The sequence below is a fragment of the Temnothorax americanus genome, unplaced genomic scaffold (assembly GCF_048541705.1).
Source record: "Temnothorax americanus isolate GAGA-0224 unplaced genomic scaffold, ASM4854170v1 Scaffold23, whole genome shotgun sequence".
Classification (NCBI taxonomy): Eukaryota; Metazoa; Arthropoda; class Insecta; order Hymenoptera; family Formicidae; genus Temnothorax; species Temnothorax americanus.
In genome coordinates, this window is record NW_027509371.1 from 929,484 (window position 1) to 947,598 (window position 18,115).

Consider the following 18,115-nt stretch of genomic DNA (forward strand, 5'->3'; position numbering starts at 1 on the left):
CGTGCGAATCTAAGCGTGCAACACGTATCGCGTTTACGGCACGTAAAGAACGGGGGCGGGGGGAGAAATCGGAAGACGGGAGAGAGCTCTCGAGGAAAATGGGACGGCTTACGAACTGAGGCCGACACCGACGCGCGGAGTAAATCAAAGCCCTCCCGTTATTATTCGCGTCGCGACGGAAACGATCTGCGGACGTTACGTCGCTCGAGATGGCTCGGAATAACATTTCCGCGATCTGGGAAAAGGGAGAGAAATGCGCGGGAGGAGATGAGATACGCGCGCGAGACAGATTTAGCCTTTCATCCGACAAACGGTAAAAATATGTCAGCGATTGATCTCCTTGGATTTTTGATCGTTATACGTATATACGTTTGTACGTATGGAAAAAGTACACGTGGTATATATGTGGGTATGTTTCGTTGAACTGTCGCAGGTATATTCACCGTGATGTGCTACAACGTGCTGTGCGACAAATACGCGACGCGGCAGATGTACGGCTACTGCCCGAGCTGGGCGCTGGACTGGGAATACCGGAAGAAGGGGATCCTCGACGAGATACGGCACTACGCCGCGGACATCATCAGCCTGCAGGAGGTCGAGACGGACCAATTCTACAACTTCTTCCTGCCGGAGCTCAAGCACGACGGCTACGACGGCATATTCTCACCCAAGTCCCGCGCGAAAACGATGGCGGAGAACGACCGCAAATACGTCGACGGCTGCGCGATTTTTTACAGAACCGCCAAGTAAGTGCATTCCCCTGTATCTCCCGATTCGCGTCGCGGCGACAATGCGGCTGAAGACGTGAGAGACGAAAATGACGGAGAGCCGTAAATATATGGATCGCGACCAACGCAACTTTAGTCATAAGCGTCACTTGCGAAACGGTTTGGTATTTATATTAAATGGAAAGTTTATATATACGATTTATCGCGTTAGCTTTTCCCTCCGCATCGATGTGACACAAAAAGTTCAACATAGCAAGAATAAGCATGTCGCAAAGTCTGCCACAGTACACCGAAGCTCGAAGGTAGAAATATTTATTTTTACACTTTGTTTTTTTTTTCCATTCTTCAACGATATTTTTTTCAGAATATTTTTAATAAACTTTTCTTAACATCTCGTAATTGTCTACAACTAATATATTTTTATAACGGACTGAAAGGAAATTAATATTATGATACATTAATAAACGAATGTGAATAGCATCGACAGATAATTGTTATAAAGCGATGTAACTTGCGGAGAATTAAAAGTTTATATAATCGTTAGACGCGAGAATTTTTATGTTACTTACAGTCTCATAACGTGAAAGGACGTCGCGTTAATTTGTCATTTCTCTTTGAATATTTTTTTATCACATACCGAGCGTTCTAATTGGCTCGCCGGAGAAAAAGAAGAATGATTATCGATATAGTCTAGACGCTCCGGCGATCCTTCGATTTATTAAGAGGCGTGGTAATTTAATTAATAAACGCAGGACAGCGTAGCAGAAAACACTGTCCGACGTAATACAGTTATCGATCACGCTCGATCGAATGCTTCGCGAGTAAATGCGCCGTGAATAAGCTTCTCAAAAGATCAAATCGATAACATTCTAACGCGTAAATATAATATATTACAGCAAAAGCAGTAAAATGTTAATAGACAATTGATTTTTTAAAACAATTTATTATCCCGGTATATATATAAGTTTATTTTTTTTAAATATATTTTGTATCATACGTGTCCAATTCCATTCTGTATTTATATTAGCTGTTTTTAATTTTAAAGAAACATAAATGACAAGCGACAATTTGAATATGAAATGTTTGGTATGCAAACGCTTCGTTGCTTTGACATCATAAAGAGCAATCGGTGGTAAAACAATTGTTTAATTATTCGATGTTACCGCGATGTTTCACGAGATTCCGCATTTTCACGAAGTTCGATATTCGAATTATTGCGTTAAAGATTATCCGTTTACCGCCTTTGCGGGATCAATTATAAAGCCGGTTATCACCGCTTCGATACTGAAAACAACGCGGAAATCTCCCAAAGCGCGACATTTAATTCCGAACGGGATGAAAGATGCATCCGCTCGTAATTTAACAAAGCGTCGCGCGCGTGTCTGGCGTGTAATAACGTCATGGTAATCCAATATCGCGTCAGATAGTAACGTCACGTCGTAAATCGCCGTCTGTGTTTAATAGAAAAGCGAGCGCGTCGTTTTCGCGAAGCGAGCATTTTCTCGTATTCGATCAACAAATTAACTAAAAATCGATGGATCCCTCTATAGCGAAAATAATATCCGCGCTCGAGAGAATCAGAACCATACAAGTCTTCAAAATCAATTTTCAAGCGAGAAATAATAATAACAATAACAATAATAATAATAGTGAGAAAATGAGATAAATGAATGATCTTAAAGAAGTGTGAATAAAAAGAAGATTCAATTAGCTCGAAATTGATATATGAAAAATGACACATTAAGATTTTAGATCTTAACGGAATATTCTGGTTTGAAAGGTAAGAAAGAAAACTAATAAACGTACAATGTTCATTCTAGTTCAGATGATAGCCACACTTCTCCTGAATAAGAAAATTTTTTACGTTTTATATATCCAGAACAGCTAGAATCATTTACTGTTTGTATACTATTATCTATTAAGAAATTTAAACCAATACCTTGAGTTAAATAACATTTTGTTATTTTCCACTACCATGTGTGTTGAAATTTATTATTTTAACACAGAACAGTAATATTTTAACTCAATTGGTTTAGTTAAATTAACATTGTTTCAAATAATTTTACGACATATTGAGTAGGAGCAGTGGCGACCTATAAGAATGATTAAAAATGACTCAAATTGAGTATAATTTGACATCACGAATTTAACAGCGTATGACTTTTTTTGCGAGTTCCTAGTGACCAGATCATAAAAAAGAAGAATGTTTCTGTTACTCAAAAATTAGAAATATATTCTTAAAATAAGGCTAAAAAACGTGCAAAGTTTAACACGTTATTCGTTTTTTTTTTCGTTTCTCTACAAAAAATGCCTGAAAAATACCTTTTTTATTACGACCCTTCAAACCAGAATATCCCCTTAAGAATAATCCCAAAACTGCCGGACATCCTCGCAATCATAACTTTCTCAGCTATTACTCGGAGACAATTTCTTTTCGAGAAAAAGCGAGGAGAATCTGACAATTTCGTGCTTATTTTCTTTCGCACGTCGCGTATAAACGCGATATATAGTTCCGATTTCAATGAACCTGATTTCGATATCGCCACGATATGTTACTGTACCGATACGCACAAATTGCTTTTACGACGGCTATCGAACGGAGCGGAGCGTCCCAGCTGCACGTGCACATTGTCTATGACGCATTAATCATCGCGCCCGGCCGCGCTCCTCTGCCCGAGATATCTATTTCGACTAATGCTTATTTTCAGAGTATCATGCGACATAAATGGCAGGTCTCTCCGCGATATCGCAATGTCGGGCCCCGAGGCCATCGAGATGCGATTAATGCGCCCGTATATGCATATGTCGCGCGTAACGGTTTCCCTTTATAACCCGCCCCGTCGTAAATATATAGACGAAGTAAATGTCTGCATGACAATATTAAGGTCGATGGCGGCAAACATGCCCCTCTTTCCATCTCGCCCGTTAAACGCTCTGCAGCAGGATGCAAACCGTTTTAACCACCGCATCGTTTGCAGTATTAAATATCGGTTGGTTTTAGGGAGAAAGGCTCGTAACTTGAAAATATATACGGGCACAAAATTTTCAAAGTTTAATCAAATTATTTTACGAATCTCGTGTTTTCAATAAAAATATCTTTTTCTACAAATATTTTATTTTATTAATGTCCATTTCTACCAATGTGGATTAACTTTAATCTCGGTTTAATTTACTATTTACCTTTTTCTAATTCTTAAAAAATTAGAAAAGGATAAAAAGAGTAAGTTAAACTGAGATTAAAGTTAATCTATATTGGTAGAAATAAACATAAGACACGTTATTAAAAATATTCCATATGGTTTGGCATGAAGCCGCAAGGAATCATCGCTGCGCACGTCGAAATTCGCGATTGAATAGCGATCGATCGCCGCGTCGGTTTGACCAAAAACGATTCGTACTACTGCGACGCGAGACTGCCGCGCATAGCTCACATGAACGCTTCATCTCATTCTCTTCTCCGCTTTTCGCTGGATCGGTCGAAGGTGAAAAAGACAAAAAAAAAGGAGGAGCTTACGGTCGCTTTTACGGCTCGCAAAGACGCGGCCGTCGTCGATTTCAATCCGGCTGCGCAACGCGACCAAATCGACCGAACCAAATCAGCGTTCACGCGATGAGCGTAAAGTTCAACTCGCGTTCAATTTCCGCCTTCGGTGCTCGCTCCTCGATCATTCCCGGCTTTATTGCCTCGTCACGGGTTATACAGTGCGATGTCGAGGTGCCGTTTGAAAAAATAAAGAAAAGGAAAAAATCGGAGGAAGGGAGAGAGAAGGAGGGAGCTTAAGATTCGCGCGGTAACAACCCTGGTAACAAAGTTCTGCAGCAAACCGTTAAACGATACACATTTTTCTGGGCGCTCTAGTTTCACTTTGGAATGTAAGAAGTTCATATAAACTACGTACATAAACTATATTATATAATTATTATTATATTATATTATATAAACTCTATAATAACTATACCCCAAACCTTTTCTTAAGCTTTCGCAATCTTAGCATTAAAGTGACGTCTTTTCAATTTTAATAACGAGCCGAGAACGAATGAGAAAGCTGTTTCAGACAGCGAAGGAAAAATCAATTACGCATTCAGGATTTCCGCCCGTCAACCCTCTTTCTTATTTTTGGCCAGTCCTTACCAAATCCTCTTTCTTCTCCCTTGAGCGACACTGCGAATGACGTTGATTCAATCTTGTTTACGAGCGGGGGAGAGGCTGGCCGCGAGCGGAGGGGAATGACGGTTCGTATAATGGGTCTTCGGAGAAGAATATATATTTCTCAAGCATACGTGCCTTACATATTGGCCGTGCTGGGAGTATAATAGGGCAGGGGAGAGAGAAAAGAAAGTCCAGATATTCTACATCGCGTACGTGATACGCCTCGCTCACGAAGCCCTCAGGTTGTGCGATAAAAATCGTCCCCGCGCCGAAAACGACGACGTCGCGCGCGTCGAGTCCTGTCGTATCCAAGTAATATCGCTCGCGCAAATGTCAAGTTTCTCCGCATTCTCACGGGACGAAATTCAGTCCCGTCGACCATTTAAACCAGGGACTTAAACAACTGATTGAAGAAGAACCATTGCAGGAATGTTGCTTTCCCGGTGACTCGACCCTGCGACAGCAATCGCACTGGCTGTCTTCGATGCGACGACAGGAGAGATAAATCGAACCTTTAATCCTGAATTATCTCTCCTGCTTGATAATCCGCGCGCTAATACTTCTCTATACTTAGATCTACTCGAATACATTTCATTTTCAGTTCAAACATATTTAATTTTTTTTCACGAAATATATACGTGGCCCAATTTTGTATTTCTTTTTTACGTCTATTCTTTCTTTCGTTTTCTTTTGCAGATTTTCTTTGATAAAGGAGCATTTAGTGGAATTCAATCAATTGGCGATGGCGAACGCGGAGGGTTCGGACAACATGTTGAATCGTGTTATGCCCAAAGACAACATCGGACTGGCTGCATTACTTAGGACTAAGGAAGCTGCTTGGGATAACGGTGAGTGCAGTATATTTCTGAACTTCATTTGAATGAGATAAACCTGAGATTAACATTTCTTCTTTACATTGTATTTCGCGGTACATAAATAAGTTAGGAGTATGTGATACAGCGAGCCAAATATATCGCACTCGGTGTGCGATTCAAATGTATTTGCTCGATATTTTTGAATTTTATAATTTTGGCTGTTTGCAGCTGTTTTTAGTGAGGAAAGTAGAGAATATATAAAACAAGTTTCATGTTTAAAAAAAGAAAAAAACTGATCAAATCAAACTCGCTTTTAGACGAGAAAACTCGATTCGATGTAACGAGTATTCGCGTAGCTTTTCAAATGTAAATCTTTGATCGTGTTATCACGAACCTACATGGCACTGAGCATGAATACAAATCCATTTGGATATTTCAGCAGTATCTAGAAATAATCTCGAAACGCCGCGCAAAAGAGGGTTAAAGATAACGCGAACCGTCCGCGGAAATAAAAAGGAAGGCGCGGAGTGTGTAGTTTTGATGTTAACTGTAGCGTCTGCTCGTTTCGCACACGCCCACGGTGGATAGCGCGTATCCCAGCCGTGTGTTTGCACACCCTGAAACACGAAAGTAATTAACGCGCCGGTCTCCCGGTAACTGATGAAGCCGCCGGACTACTACCGGACGTGCAATACACCTGAAGTCCGCGTTTTTCCCGCGGCTCGCTGACCGAGGAAGTGCACGCGTACGATGATTGAAGCGAGTAAATCGAGTACGATACCCCGATCCAGTACACGTGCACAGGGTGAGCCAATAATAATTTCGCCACGCTTTTGCCGACTGACGTAAAAGCGACCGCTTGTTGATTTTTCCTCATTACGAATATCGAATCATCGATAACAGTATTTTAATTATAATGGATCGCGAAAATCTCGATATTGCTAAATTTCAAAGCCGTACTTATTTTGTCAAAATTTATTCTTTACCGCAAAGCAATATATTTTAGCAAACATTTAAATTTGACAACGGGTCGCGCGTAGTTATTTCAAGTTTAAGTCTATATAAAAGTGCAGTCACTCGATCAGATCTTTCCAAGAATAGATCCCCTGTGAACTTATCGGAGCAGGGAGCGCGATGGCAGAGCTCGGACACCCTGTATAAGCGACGTATCGCGGAATGCGCGAGCAAACCAGGCCCGAGATTTATATAGCGGCCCAAAGGTCGAGAGCGGCTCTTACGGCTCACTCGAACGCGTCGGAACGTGCTCTCGTTAATGAGCCATTACCTACGTTACATTAATCCATACCGGGCGCAACGACCGGCTGGGAAAAAGCGACGGACTCTCTTCTCGCTCTCCGGCGCAGGGAAGGTAATCGATCGCGTCTGCGAGACCGGCGACTCCTCTCGCGGCCTCTTGCGCGCTTCCTGCGCCGCGGTTAACACCTGGTTAGCTCCTTGTATATTGCAAGTTATTACTACGAGGTAGTGGATGCCAGATTATCAAATCGTCTCGTAGTGTTTCTAACTTATATGCGCGCGCGCACAATTATAGCGTAGATATCGGTACAGTGTTTAACACTGTATTTAATATCGAAGGATGAAATTTTTAAATCAATATCTTGAGTTAAAGTTTTGTTGTTGTTGTTTTTAACATATGTATGTCGAAATTTATTATTTTAACCCGATTTGTTTAATTAAAATAACATTGTTTTAGTTAAATTAACGATAATATTGCGTATAGGAGTAGTGGCGACCTATATAGAAATGGTTAAAAATGACTCAAATTGGGTATATAATTTGACATATATTGTATAACTCTTGTATAACGAATTTGATAGTATATAACTCTTGACTAGTTTAAAGGAAGTTTTTTGTAAATACCTACGAAATTCGAAATTTTTTAAACTTGACAAACGTTCGTTATCGCAATTAGTCGTTCTTGCAAACGTCTAACTAAACATTCTTACTCGTGACGAGAGAATTGGTAATTTTAAATTTTTGAATAAAATTTAAAAAAAAGGTAGCGCGATTACGAATAAATATTTTTTCGTAAAGAATGAGCGAAAGAGCTCACTTATAGCCATCGCCGGCGTTCTTCGAGTACTTGAAAAATGTGGAATCTGCTCCGATCTTCATATATCCCGGAGAATTTCCGCGCAAATGAGATTAATCCTATCATCCGAGAACCCGGCATGGCTCGCAGCAGAAGTTCTGAACTTCTCCGAATTTCGCGGAGTATTCGCGTTGCATTCACGCCGCGGCGCATTTCTCACTTTGATCCCGTCGCTCAATTCCCTCCATACGCGAATGCTTAAGATTTGGCCAATTGAGTAATCGTAACCAGAAAATGTAAGCCAAACTGATGAGCTGCCGGCGTTCAAATAAGCAAACATCCTAAAATCAAATGTAACCGAGTACATTCATCATTTTCTCGATGAATCTCACAATAAGCTCATTGTCAAGTGTTTCAGTAATTCTGATATTTAGCAAACTCTTTACGCCGTCTTGTCTACATCCTCTCCACTCCCAGACGTTGCAATTGTATTAGCCGCGTGGGAAATGGTTTTATATCGGTTTTATATCGACGATATTTTCAGATAATTTCAACAAAACGCGTGATATGTAATTGGAAAACAATCGAAGCAGCGGACTTATAGTGCGCGATAGAGGATACTCGTTAGCCGGCGTTATTTCCTCGCGGAGAGATAGATGCGCTCGCGCCGAGGAAGGATATCGAAGATTAGATCTCGATCGTAGAGCTAAAATCCATGTAACCATGCCAGTAGGGCGCGATTAATGATCCCTCACGCTCGAATACGAGCAAACCTCGAGACACATCCCGATCGCCTTATGTGGGACCGAGCTGATAGCCTCTCTCTCGGGCCTCGGTGAAAAAGGATCGCCCGTTCCGGAGGAGGGAACACATCTCCGGGATACGCGAGCCTCCATCGCTCGGACTAATAGTGGTACCATTGGCGGTACTAATAGTCCGATATCAGCTGCCGGCGCACGATGAACGATGCGCCGTCGTTCGGAGATATGAGGGTATCGTTTATTCGCCGGATTCTTTTCCGCGCGCAGAAATTTAAAGGCGACGTCGGAGAAAACGCTAATCATTCACCGCGCGCGCGCGCGAAGAGAACGTCTTCTCGAAGTGTCTGATAGCGTCCTCGGTTCTCCAAAGCGATAACGTAACGACCATAAAGACGTCGCGCGCCTCGCGATGTGCCGTCGTATCTCCCTGAATTTTATATACGTCTCGTGATGTAATCGTGTATCAGATGCGAGTAATGTCGAAATTTAAACTGGACAAGTCCTTACTGCATTGTTTACTTTGAAATCACAGCTGCAGGAATGTTTTCCAAAAGTTTACGTGTGCATCCTTTTTTCCGCGTTTCGCGGATTATAGAAAAGCAAAGCGCGGGCTTTACGCGCGGTTAACCGGATGAAAGTTTTCCCCGACTTAAAATGCCGGCGAACTCGTTCGAATCCCACGGGATTATTCTTCCGTACCGAGGATATAGCAGCCGTTCGGTGAACGGAATGCATTTAGATACGACGAGGGGCGATACGAAGTATCGAATTTCTCGACGGTAAAAGAACGAGAGAGAGAGAAAAAAAAAGAAGGAGAGAAGGAAGGGAGTTCAATTATTCGTGGAATAATCAACTGCCGCGCGATTACGCCTGCAAAATTAGAGAGTAGTAGCTCTAAAAGCGCGCGCGATTAACGTTACTCAATCCGGAGTTAAAATAAAACGACACATATACCATCGTATTAGAGAATTCGGGTAGATTTAAAAGAAATTTCGTTTAATGTCTGAATAATAATGAACAATTAAAACATTGTTCGACAGGTGGGAGCTTAGAAAACCGATCGACTCAAAATTTCTTTCCACATTACACCAATATAAATATACACACATTCGCGAGCCACTTGTAACTCAAAATTGATAAAAAGGCAAATTGGGTTCGTATCTTTTTCTAAAAGAAAGAGACGCGCGTTCACTTGAAACGTGGGACGTCCGAGCGCGTCGTGTAACGTTACGATGATTCGCCATTTCCACGACCTCGTAGCCAGTCGTACAGCTATCGGCAGATAAATCGCCGGGTAATTGAATTCGCGAGCGAGCGAATAACCACGGGAACCCCACCCCACACGTCGTCCGTTACACGCGGGACAGCTTGTCGCTTAATTAATCGCGCCTGGCGACGCGTCCCGCGAGAAGAGGAGCAGCGCGTATACGCTTCGGAATACGCGCGCTCGCCATCCTCCCGCCCGAGGCTGAGCGAAATCTCGAGCAGGCTCTCTCGCGAGCTTTATAATACGCGCATACTGCAAAGAGGCTGCCGAGACGACCAATCCTATCTCGAATGAATAATCTCGGGAACGTGTGTCCCTTCGCGTATGTCACTCCGACCGATTTTTCACAGATATATTGAGCCGCCACATACTGAAAAGTGCATAACTATATGCACATATGCATGCATAACTAAGTAAGTGCGCGTGGGTTTGGTATTTTTTCACTCATTTTTTATTTAAAATAACGTGCCCTTCTACAGACTGTTTCAACGATATACGCGCACTGAAAAAAAATTATTATTTGCAAGAAAATAGATTTCTTTGAATCTAGTTTCCTTAATTCAAACAAGTATTGAGTAGATTAAAAAAAAATATTTTTCTAAGTTTAAAATATTTTCTCGAATCTGCCTAATATTTCTTTTGAATTAAGGAAACTAAACTCAAAGAAATCTATTTTCTTGCAAATAATAATTTTTTTTCAGTGCGGATATATATATCATTAACACTAATAATAAAAGCAATTAGTAAATAACAGTAATAATAATATAATCGCTACTTAATTTATTTAAATTACTTAATATTTATATATATATATATATATATATATATTTAATATTATTCATTATTTATATATATATATATATATATATATATATATATAACGATGAAGTGGGATTTAAATCAATAAAATATGAGAATTATTGCCTGCATAAAATCTTATCATTTTGTTTTGCATTAAAATTCTCACGATAACATTCAAGATCCATTCTTTTAAAAAGAGATTCAAGAACATTTCTCCAATTAATTTCTACTTCAATCAATAGTGAAACTTTGACCTTGTGTTTCGTCAAGGATCACGCGTCTTCGCTACTGTGTTTTGAAACGTCCTGTGGATTCGTCGGAAGATTGACGTATCGGCATCGGTTGTCTCATTAAATACATCAGAACGGTCTAATTGGATAGGTGACTCCCGAAGTCCCAATGTTCGCAAAGACGAAACGAACTCCCCGCGAAATGACGCTCGTAATCATTCATGAGCGCGCTTTAATACCGGACGCATCATTCCTCGCATGAATATTAATGCAAACCGAGAGATACGAGAGAGAGAGAGAGAAGGAAAGAGACATGCGTAAAATAACGTGGCGTGGCACAAGTCAATTATAAAGACGAATCTGTTCATTTTAATGACACGCATTGATATTTAATTATTTTAGATATCCTGCAATGTGTCACACCACCATTTCTTCGAATTTCACATCACGATTCGCTTCCCGCATATCTTCTTTTTCTGAAAAAAGAAGATATGAGATAAGTGAAAAACTTTCATCTAATTAATATTATATGTTTTCTTTTTGTCCTGATATTATTTTTACGTGTTTTTTTACGTATTTTATCAGAGATTAAAATAAACTTCTATTTTTTTTATTGTTAAAAATATCAATCGAAGATCGATGTAATTTTTTTTACTGTATAGTCACTTAAGAGTTTCGAAGCGGAATCAGCCTTGGATTGTGATTCTTCGTAAAAGCCATCCAGTTCGCGGAATTGCATGGTCCCTCCTGTAAAAGCTTCTTCTCTCCAGAGGGGTATTCGGTAGCAGAGGAGGAGAGTCGATATTGATTCCTTCAGTAATTTACGAGACGGCTCCCGGCTCGAGACCTGGCGACTGTGGATTCGCGAGTTCGATTGTCGTACAACCGCTATCAAAGGCACACCTCAACCTTCTATTCTAATCTGGCTTAATTTACACTCCAGAATATCCGTATTGCCGATGGCGAGCAGGCCGCATTACCGACTCTCTCTAATCTCGCCGCGTTACGCAACATGAAACCGAATAGTAATGTTCTCGCGATCGATGAACACCTCGAGTGAGTAACAGGAATATTTTATTGCTCGTGATTCAGAAATGTATACCATTCGTTTGGCATATGATAAATAGTTCATGTATTACTTTGTACAAGCGATAAATAACGATAAGCAATAAAATGCAATAGTTTTAACTATTTAAATACTAATTTTCCCCGAGCAAATCATCGTGTGTTTGTCTTCACTCGCAGGACAAGGTGATGCTACTGATGCTTGAGGGACGTTGAAAGAACACAGTGCGGAGGAATTGAGAACGCAAAGCGAAACAACTGATTAGAGTAGGGTTAATCTGTAAGGCCCCGATAGTAAAAGCGGATCCTCGCGGGCGCAATTAAACGGTGAATTTACGATATTGTGTTCGAGAGGACAGAGTACGCCCCCCCTCCCCCCTTTGGATTTCACACGGGGGTATTAAATAACGATTTTTGCGTCTGATAATCCCAGAGAGAGCCAAAGGAGAATCGCCACAAACTCGAAGGCAATGAAGAAGAACTTGGAAAGCTGTTTAATCCTCAGGGACGGTCGCGATTTTTGCATTAAAGTCGATTGCTCGAAAAATTTAAAAATTATGTTAAAAAGTTTCATAAGGCATATCGCGATTAAATTAAAAATTATCGAGGAGTTTAAGTAAAGTATCTCAATTAAATAAAGTATCTTTATGATCTAATTCGGCGCAATAAACAAATCAAGTTTCTTCTATAATTTGTCTTCTGATTATATCCTTGTGCTTTATTTTAAATTTAAAGAAAGAAGATTTATTCCTTGCTTTTGTTACTATAAATTTTCTTTTAACAATAAATATTCTTGGATCTAAAATTTAACAACACAGTATTTTAATCGTACCGTCAGATAATTATGCTAATCGAAATAAATTTTACATATATATATATATATATATATATATATATATATATATTTACTAGCTGGTTACCCGGGCTTCGCCCCGGTAACGAAAAACTATACACTCTATAGTTTCTTCCGGAAAATTCTATCCCTATTTTATATGGTCTTAATACAAAATCTGTCCAGCCGTTCTTGAGTTATAAATATGGTGTAACTAACCCGACTTTGTTTTATTTATATAGATATATATCTATAGATATATATATTGAAAAAGAAAGGAATATGTATATATATATATATCATCAACAGAGGTGAGGAATTATCTCACGGAAAGATTAATCGATTGAGAAGGTCAGTAACACGGGTTAACACGCTGATTTCCGTAATGGAGGCACTCAGGCGTTAATTTCGAATGACCATCTCAGGATCTTACCGTTAGCATCTCCTTCATCGCGAGCAACTTTACTTCCTACCACGTGCCGGGAATTACTTAAGTCACGAGTGAGTTAATATACAGTAAAGGTTGAATTGCCATATACCCTGAGATATCAATCCGTTCGGGAGCGAAAGAGCGATCGTACACAGGGCCCGTGAAATCGCGAAGTTTTTCAGACTGCAGCTATTGACTCTGTCGCGTGAGGAACTTAAAAAAATCCACGTTTTCAAAAAAGCGGAGATTACGTGCCGTGAATCTGTATTGAAAAGCTCTAAAAACATCGTCATTCTTTTTAACCTCTCCGGGACCGGAAGCCTAAATATTAGACGCTGGAGTGGCGCCGTCTTTTTCGTAGTTCAACCCACTGACAAGGACAAAAATGTTCTAGCACTAAAACTAAAAAGGTCGTCCAAAAAAGGGGCTGGTCCTCAGAAGATTTGAAAAAAAAAAAAAAAAAAAACCAATGTACTCCTCTCTGGTTTGTGAAACACACTGTGCGTGTACTTGTTGCGGCAAAGTGTTTTCTAGGCGATTTCCAGCCGACCGGCCGACGAAGAAATTTATCGGCACCGGAAAATAAATACGGCATTAATCTGCTGTAATTGCGCAACGGGAGAGTATCGGTGACGCTAATTTACGGGCCTTATTACAGGGCTCGAGCCGAGTAGCTCTAGCACCGAACGGAAGATTCGGGATTTACACTCTCTTAACGCTGATGAACGCTTCTAATTGTGTACTGATAACTTGATACCGGAGCACCACTGTATATCCGCTTCATTTCACCTTATAATCACCCTTGCAATTAATAACGAAGGGAGAGATTGTGAATCGAGCTGAAAGAGGATGAGCTTCCGCAATTTTGTGCAAGTCCTTTTATAAATCCCATCTAATAAATATTTACTACTACTATATCTAAATAAATATTTTCTTGGATCTAAATTTTTTTTTCAGTGTACCTACTTATAATAATACGTACAACCAATTTATATTGTTAAATTATGTGATTATATATATTTAAAATTATACCGCAAAAGAGAGAAGAAGAGAAAGGAAAAAACAAAAAAATTAGTAAAAAATAGAAACAAGAGAAAAAACAGATTATCAGAAAAGAAGAAATAGAAGATAGATTTTAACAATCACATTAGAAGAAACGAAAAAAAAATCGTCACAAAAGAAAAAAAGGAAGAAAAAAGAAAAGAATAAGTAAAAAATACAAATGAGAGAATTGAAGAAGAAACGGATTATATATATATATATATATATATATCTTAAAGAAGAAATATTCGAAATAGAAGATAGACTTTTTAATAATAAATTAGAAAAAACGAAAAAAAATAGTGAAATAAAGATATGAAAAAAAGTGTTGGAATAACATTCATTTAAACACATCATTTAAACAATCGACATTATAGTCTATTTATTTATTTAAAAAAAAAATAGTATTTTTTTCTTCGCGAAAAACGTTTCTTTGCAAAATGCAGGCAAACTGTTACTTTACCGAGCGTCGCTATAAGCGCGCTGTAATATCGGTAACGTTAAACGTCGACGTTATTTCGCAGTAGCGAAATAACGCTCCAACCTAACCTCTGCTGACTTCCGTCATCCGTCGATCCGTCCACGGTGGAAGTGGAAGGTGGATCGATGTGTTGTTTCGAGCCGCTCGAACACAAGAAGAGTAGAATTCGTTGAAGAACGAAGCACACGTGCGATAACAACGACGAGATGTCCGGATACGCCGGCCAGGACAACAGTTACTGGGCCCAGTCGCCGCCGCCGCCGCAACCGCCGCCGCCGCAGGACCAGTTCAACTTCGAGGCGTCCGGTTTCGGCCAACCTAACCAACAATTCGAATTTCAGACGTACGAGCAGATGCCCGGCAATTACTCGTACGGGTCGAAAACTTTTCTGGATCCCACGCAGAGCCCCTACAGCAACGATCTGTTCACGCAGGACGATTATGTGAAAGGTAGAGAAAGAAAAAATGTCGAAACATCTCACCCGCGGTTATCTAATCCTCGAGCTGGCAGAATGACATCACGCGTGCGTGGCACATGACAATTTAATAACAAGCTGGCACAATATTTTGTGCACGGAACTCGCGTGTCATTTGAATGTGATTCGAAGAACATTTATGAAGATTCATTATTGCACATCAGAATCAGGACAGCTTATTGTATTTTGTTGTATCAAGACAACTCGTTCGAGGATTAAAATAGTAATTAAGCCTGTTTTTTTAGCTAAACTTCTTGTACAGTTCATCTTTTCTTTTTTTCTCTCAAACGTGAAAAGAAAGGGAGGAAAGATAAACTGTGCAAGAAATTCAGCTGAAAAGAACAGGCCTATGGTGTAAGAAACAATTGGAGAACATGTATGGCGCTCTTTCAGGCACCAATGGCTTTGGCGATGAAGAAGATGAGCCACCTTTGCTGGAAGAGCTCGGCATCGATCCTGATCGGATAATACAAAAGACTCTGGCTGTGTTGAACCCTTTCCATAGGAAAGGACAAATTGACGACGCAAATTACCTGCTGCAAGATTCAGATTTGGCGGGACCCGTGGCGTTCTGCCTAGTCCTTGCGGCGTTTCTCCTATTAGCTGGCTCCAAAGCGCACTTCGGCTATGTATATGGATTGGCCATGATCTCCTGCATGCTCATGTACATTCTACAATCCCTGATGAGTAGCAGCGGTAACATCACTCTGTCATCCGTCGCGTCCGTACTAGGCTACTGCTTGTTGCCGGTCGTTGTTCTGGCAGGTCTCGGTGTCTTCACTACGTTACGAGGTCCAATAGGCTTAATTTTGGCAGTCCTTGCCGTCGCCTGGGCATCCTTCTCTGCTTCTAGACTTTTCTCCACGATGTCGGGAGAGTCGGACCAGAAGCTTCTCATAGCGTATCCGTGTATGCTTCTCTACGGCGTATTTACGTTGATAATTATATTTTGAGTAAGAAATATCGGTTGAACATATATAAGTTTCACCCTTGATCAAATAAACTTTTCGGATCTCAACAAAAAGCGGATTTGAGCAGGAAGCGTATTTTGTTTACACCTAGATCGGTGCCAATGATTGTACGATGATAAAACAAAATTTATTTATATTTTTTGTAATTGCGCGCACTCTGAGTATTAGTAAACGATGCTGTTGATGCAGCAGTCAAAACAATACATGATTTTATATCTTTAACAATGTTCCGAATTATCTTAATAAGCATATTTTGGTAGATACGCTTATTTTATAAGTAATGATAAAGCACACGAATATACGTCATGTTTAGTGCTAGGATTAGATTAAGTCATTTGTTATACAATTTCTAAATAAAGTTTATGATATTAATTTGTGTTATCCTTGTCCAAATATCGTCACTATGAGTCGCAAGGCTTATCTAATTAATTATTAAATGAATAGTTTATAAAGCATTTCATTATTTTCAAGAAAATATAATATTCATATATTGTTTCCAATAATGTTAATTTTTGTTTAATATTTATTTTTAGTTGCTCTTTCGACTAGTTATTTTTTACATAGCATGTGGCATGTGAAAACTTGTAATAATAAATAATATGACTGCATAGCATTTGAATAATCTTGGCAAAACGATTAATTCAGCAGTATAAATATGCAAGTCATAAGAAAATTTTAATAACGATCAAAAATAATGATCTTTTTATATATTAGGATATTATAATTAATATGTTGGCAACACGTATATGAGATATATGTATATTTTTATAATGTTATAATATTATATTGCAATATATCCAATTAAAGTATCTAAATATGAAAAAAAATGAATTGTTATTCTTGGTGTGACGATTGCATCATCACATTTCCAATCGCTCTAGACACACACACATTAAAAACATAGATACCTAAACGGTCATAAAAAGACAACAAACGACTAGTGCAAACACCTTGATGGTGCAAAGTTGTAAACAATCACGAACCGGTTAACGTTTCAACTTTTCTTATTTTCGCCGAGTCTTAAATTTAATTAATTTGATTAATTTCTTTCTTACTAGCTTCTCTATCGCCTCGCCGAGAATTCATACCTTCTCAGTTTTCTTCTTTTCCTAACACATAAACGGCTAAATTGTATTTCCCTTCTTTTTTTTAAATTCCTACTAAGAAGATTTAAGATCCTGGAAGATTGTTTGATACACTATATATGTATCTGAACACAGCGCGCATTATCTTCTGTTTGCAGGTGTTCCATCTGATCCGGCACAAGTGCAACAACCAATTTTAGTTTGTACGGCGCACATTCATTGGGATCCCGAATTCTGCGATGTAAAACTGATACAGACGATGATGCTGAGCAATGAACTACGTTCCATTTTGGACCAAACTGGCCAGTCGTTCAGACCCGGCCACAAGCCTGACTCTTCCAACGTTCAACTGCTGCTTTGTGGCGACTTCAATTCTTTACCTGATTCTGGTAATGCGCCTACCTCATCTCGCTTAAGCTTTTCTTTGAACTAACTGTTATACGTTATTTAATGATGCAATTAACATGTGTACGTGACTGATAAAAACGATATTAACATTAATAAATCGCTGGCGCAGGTGTGATCGAGTTTCTTACATCTGGACGCGTGGCGGCCGATCATCGTGATTTTAAGGATTTAGCATACAAGTCGTGTTTACAAAAGATCTCTGGCTGCGATAAACCCAACGAATTCACGCATTCTTTCAAGCTTGCATCCGCCTATAGCGAGGATATCATGCCCTATACCAATTACACGTAAGTCTATACTATTTTGGTACACGGTAAATGTGTACGGATATTTAACGCATTTGTTTTACTTTCAGATTTGAATTTAAGGGAATAATAGATTACATTTTCTATTCGAAACAAAGTATGGTGCCGCTGGGCCTTTTGGGTCCATTGAGCCCAGAATGGTTTAAAGAAGCTAAAGTGGTAGGATGTCCTCATCCCCATGTTCCATCGGGTGAGTTTCGTCTTGTGTTTCGTATC

The 18,115-nt window shown here is 39.6% G+C and overlaps 2 protein-coding genes across 2 annotated transcripts in view; both read left to right on the top strand.

Moving 5' to 3' along the window:
• Positions 1-18,115, top strand: part of Twin (CCR4-NOT transcription complex subunit 6-like twin) — a 60,893-nt gene that overhangs the window by 35,491 nt on the left and 7,287 nt on the right. The window contains exons 3-7 of the mRNA XM_077407642.1: positions 434-746; positions 5,575-5,726; positions 17,345-17,575; positions 17,704-17,881; positions 17,950-18,089. Coding sequence (XP_077263768.1) covers positions 448-746; positions 5,575-5,726; positions 17,345-17,575; positions 17,704-17,881; positions 17,950-18,089 — 1,000 coding nt within the window. The 5' untranslated portion in view covers positions 434-447. The remainder of the gene's footprint in view (positions 1-433; positions 747-5,574; positions 5,727-17,344; positions 17,576-17,703; positions 17,882-17,949; positions 18,090-18,115) is intronic.
• On the top strand, positions 14,723-16,473 carry Yip1d1 (Yip1 domain-containing 1). The gene is made up of 2 exons (XM_077407647.1): positions 14,723-15,104; positions 15,524-16,473. The coding sequence occupies exons 1-2, from the start codon at positions 14,861-14,863 to the stop codon at positions 16,081-16,083; spliced, it is 804 nt and encodes a 267-aa protein (XP_077263773.1). The 5' UTR covers positions 14,723-14,860; the 3' UTR covers positions 16,084-16,473.

Bases quoted from the DNA above. Each gene is read 5' to 3' on its own strand.
- Yip1d1 (XM_077407647.1), top strand. From the start codon at position 14,861: ATGTCCGGATACGCCGGCCAGGACAACAGTTACTGGGCCCAGTCGCCG. The intron at 15,105-15,523 runs GTAGAGAAAGAA...GCGCTCTTTCAG, and splicing joins GCAGGACGATTATGTGAAAG to GCACCAATGGCTTTGGCGAT.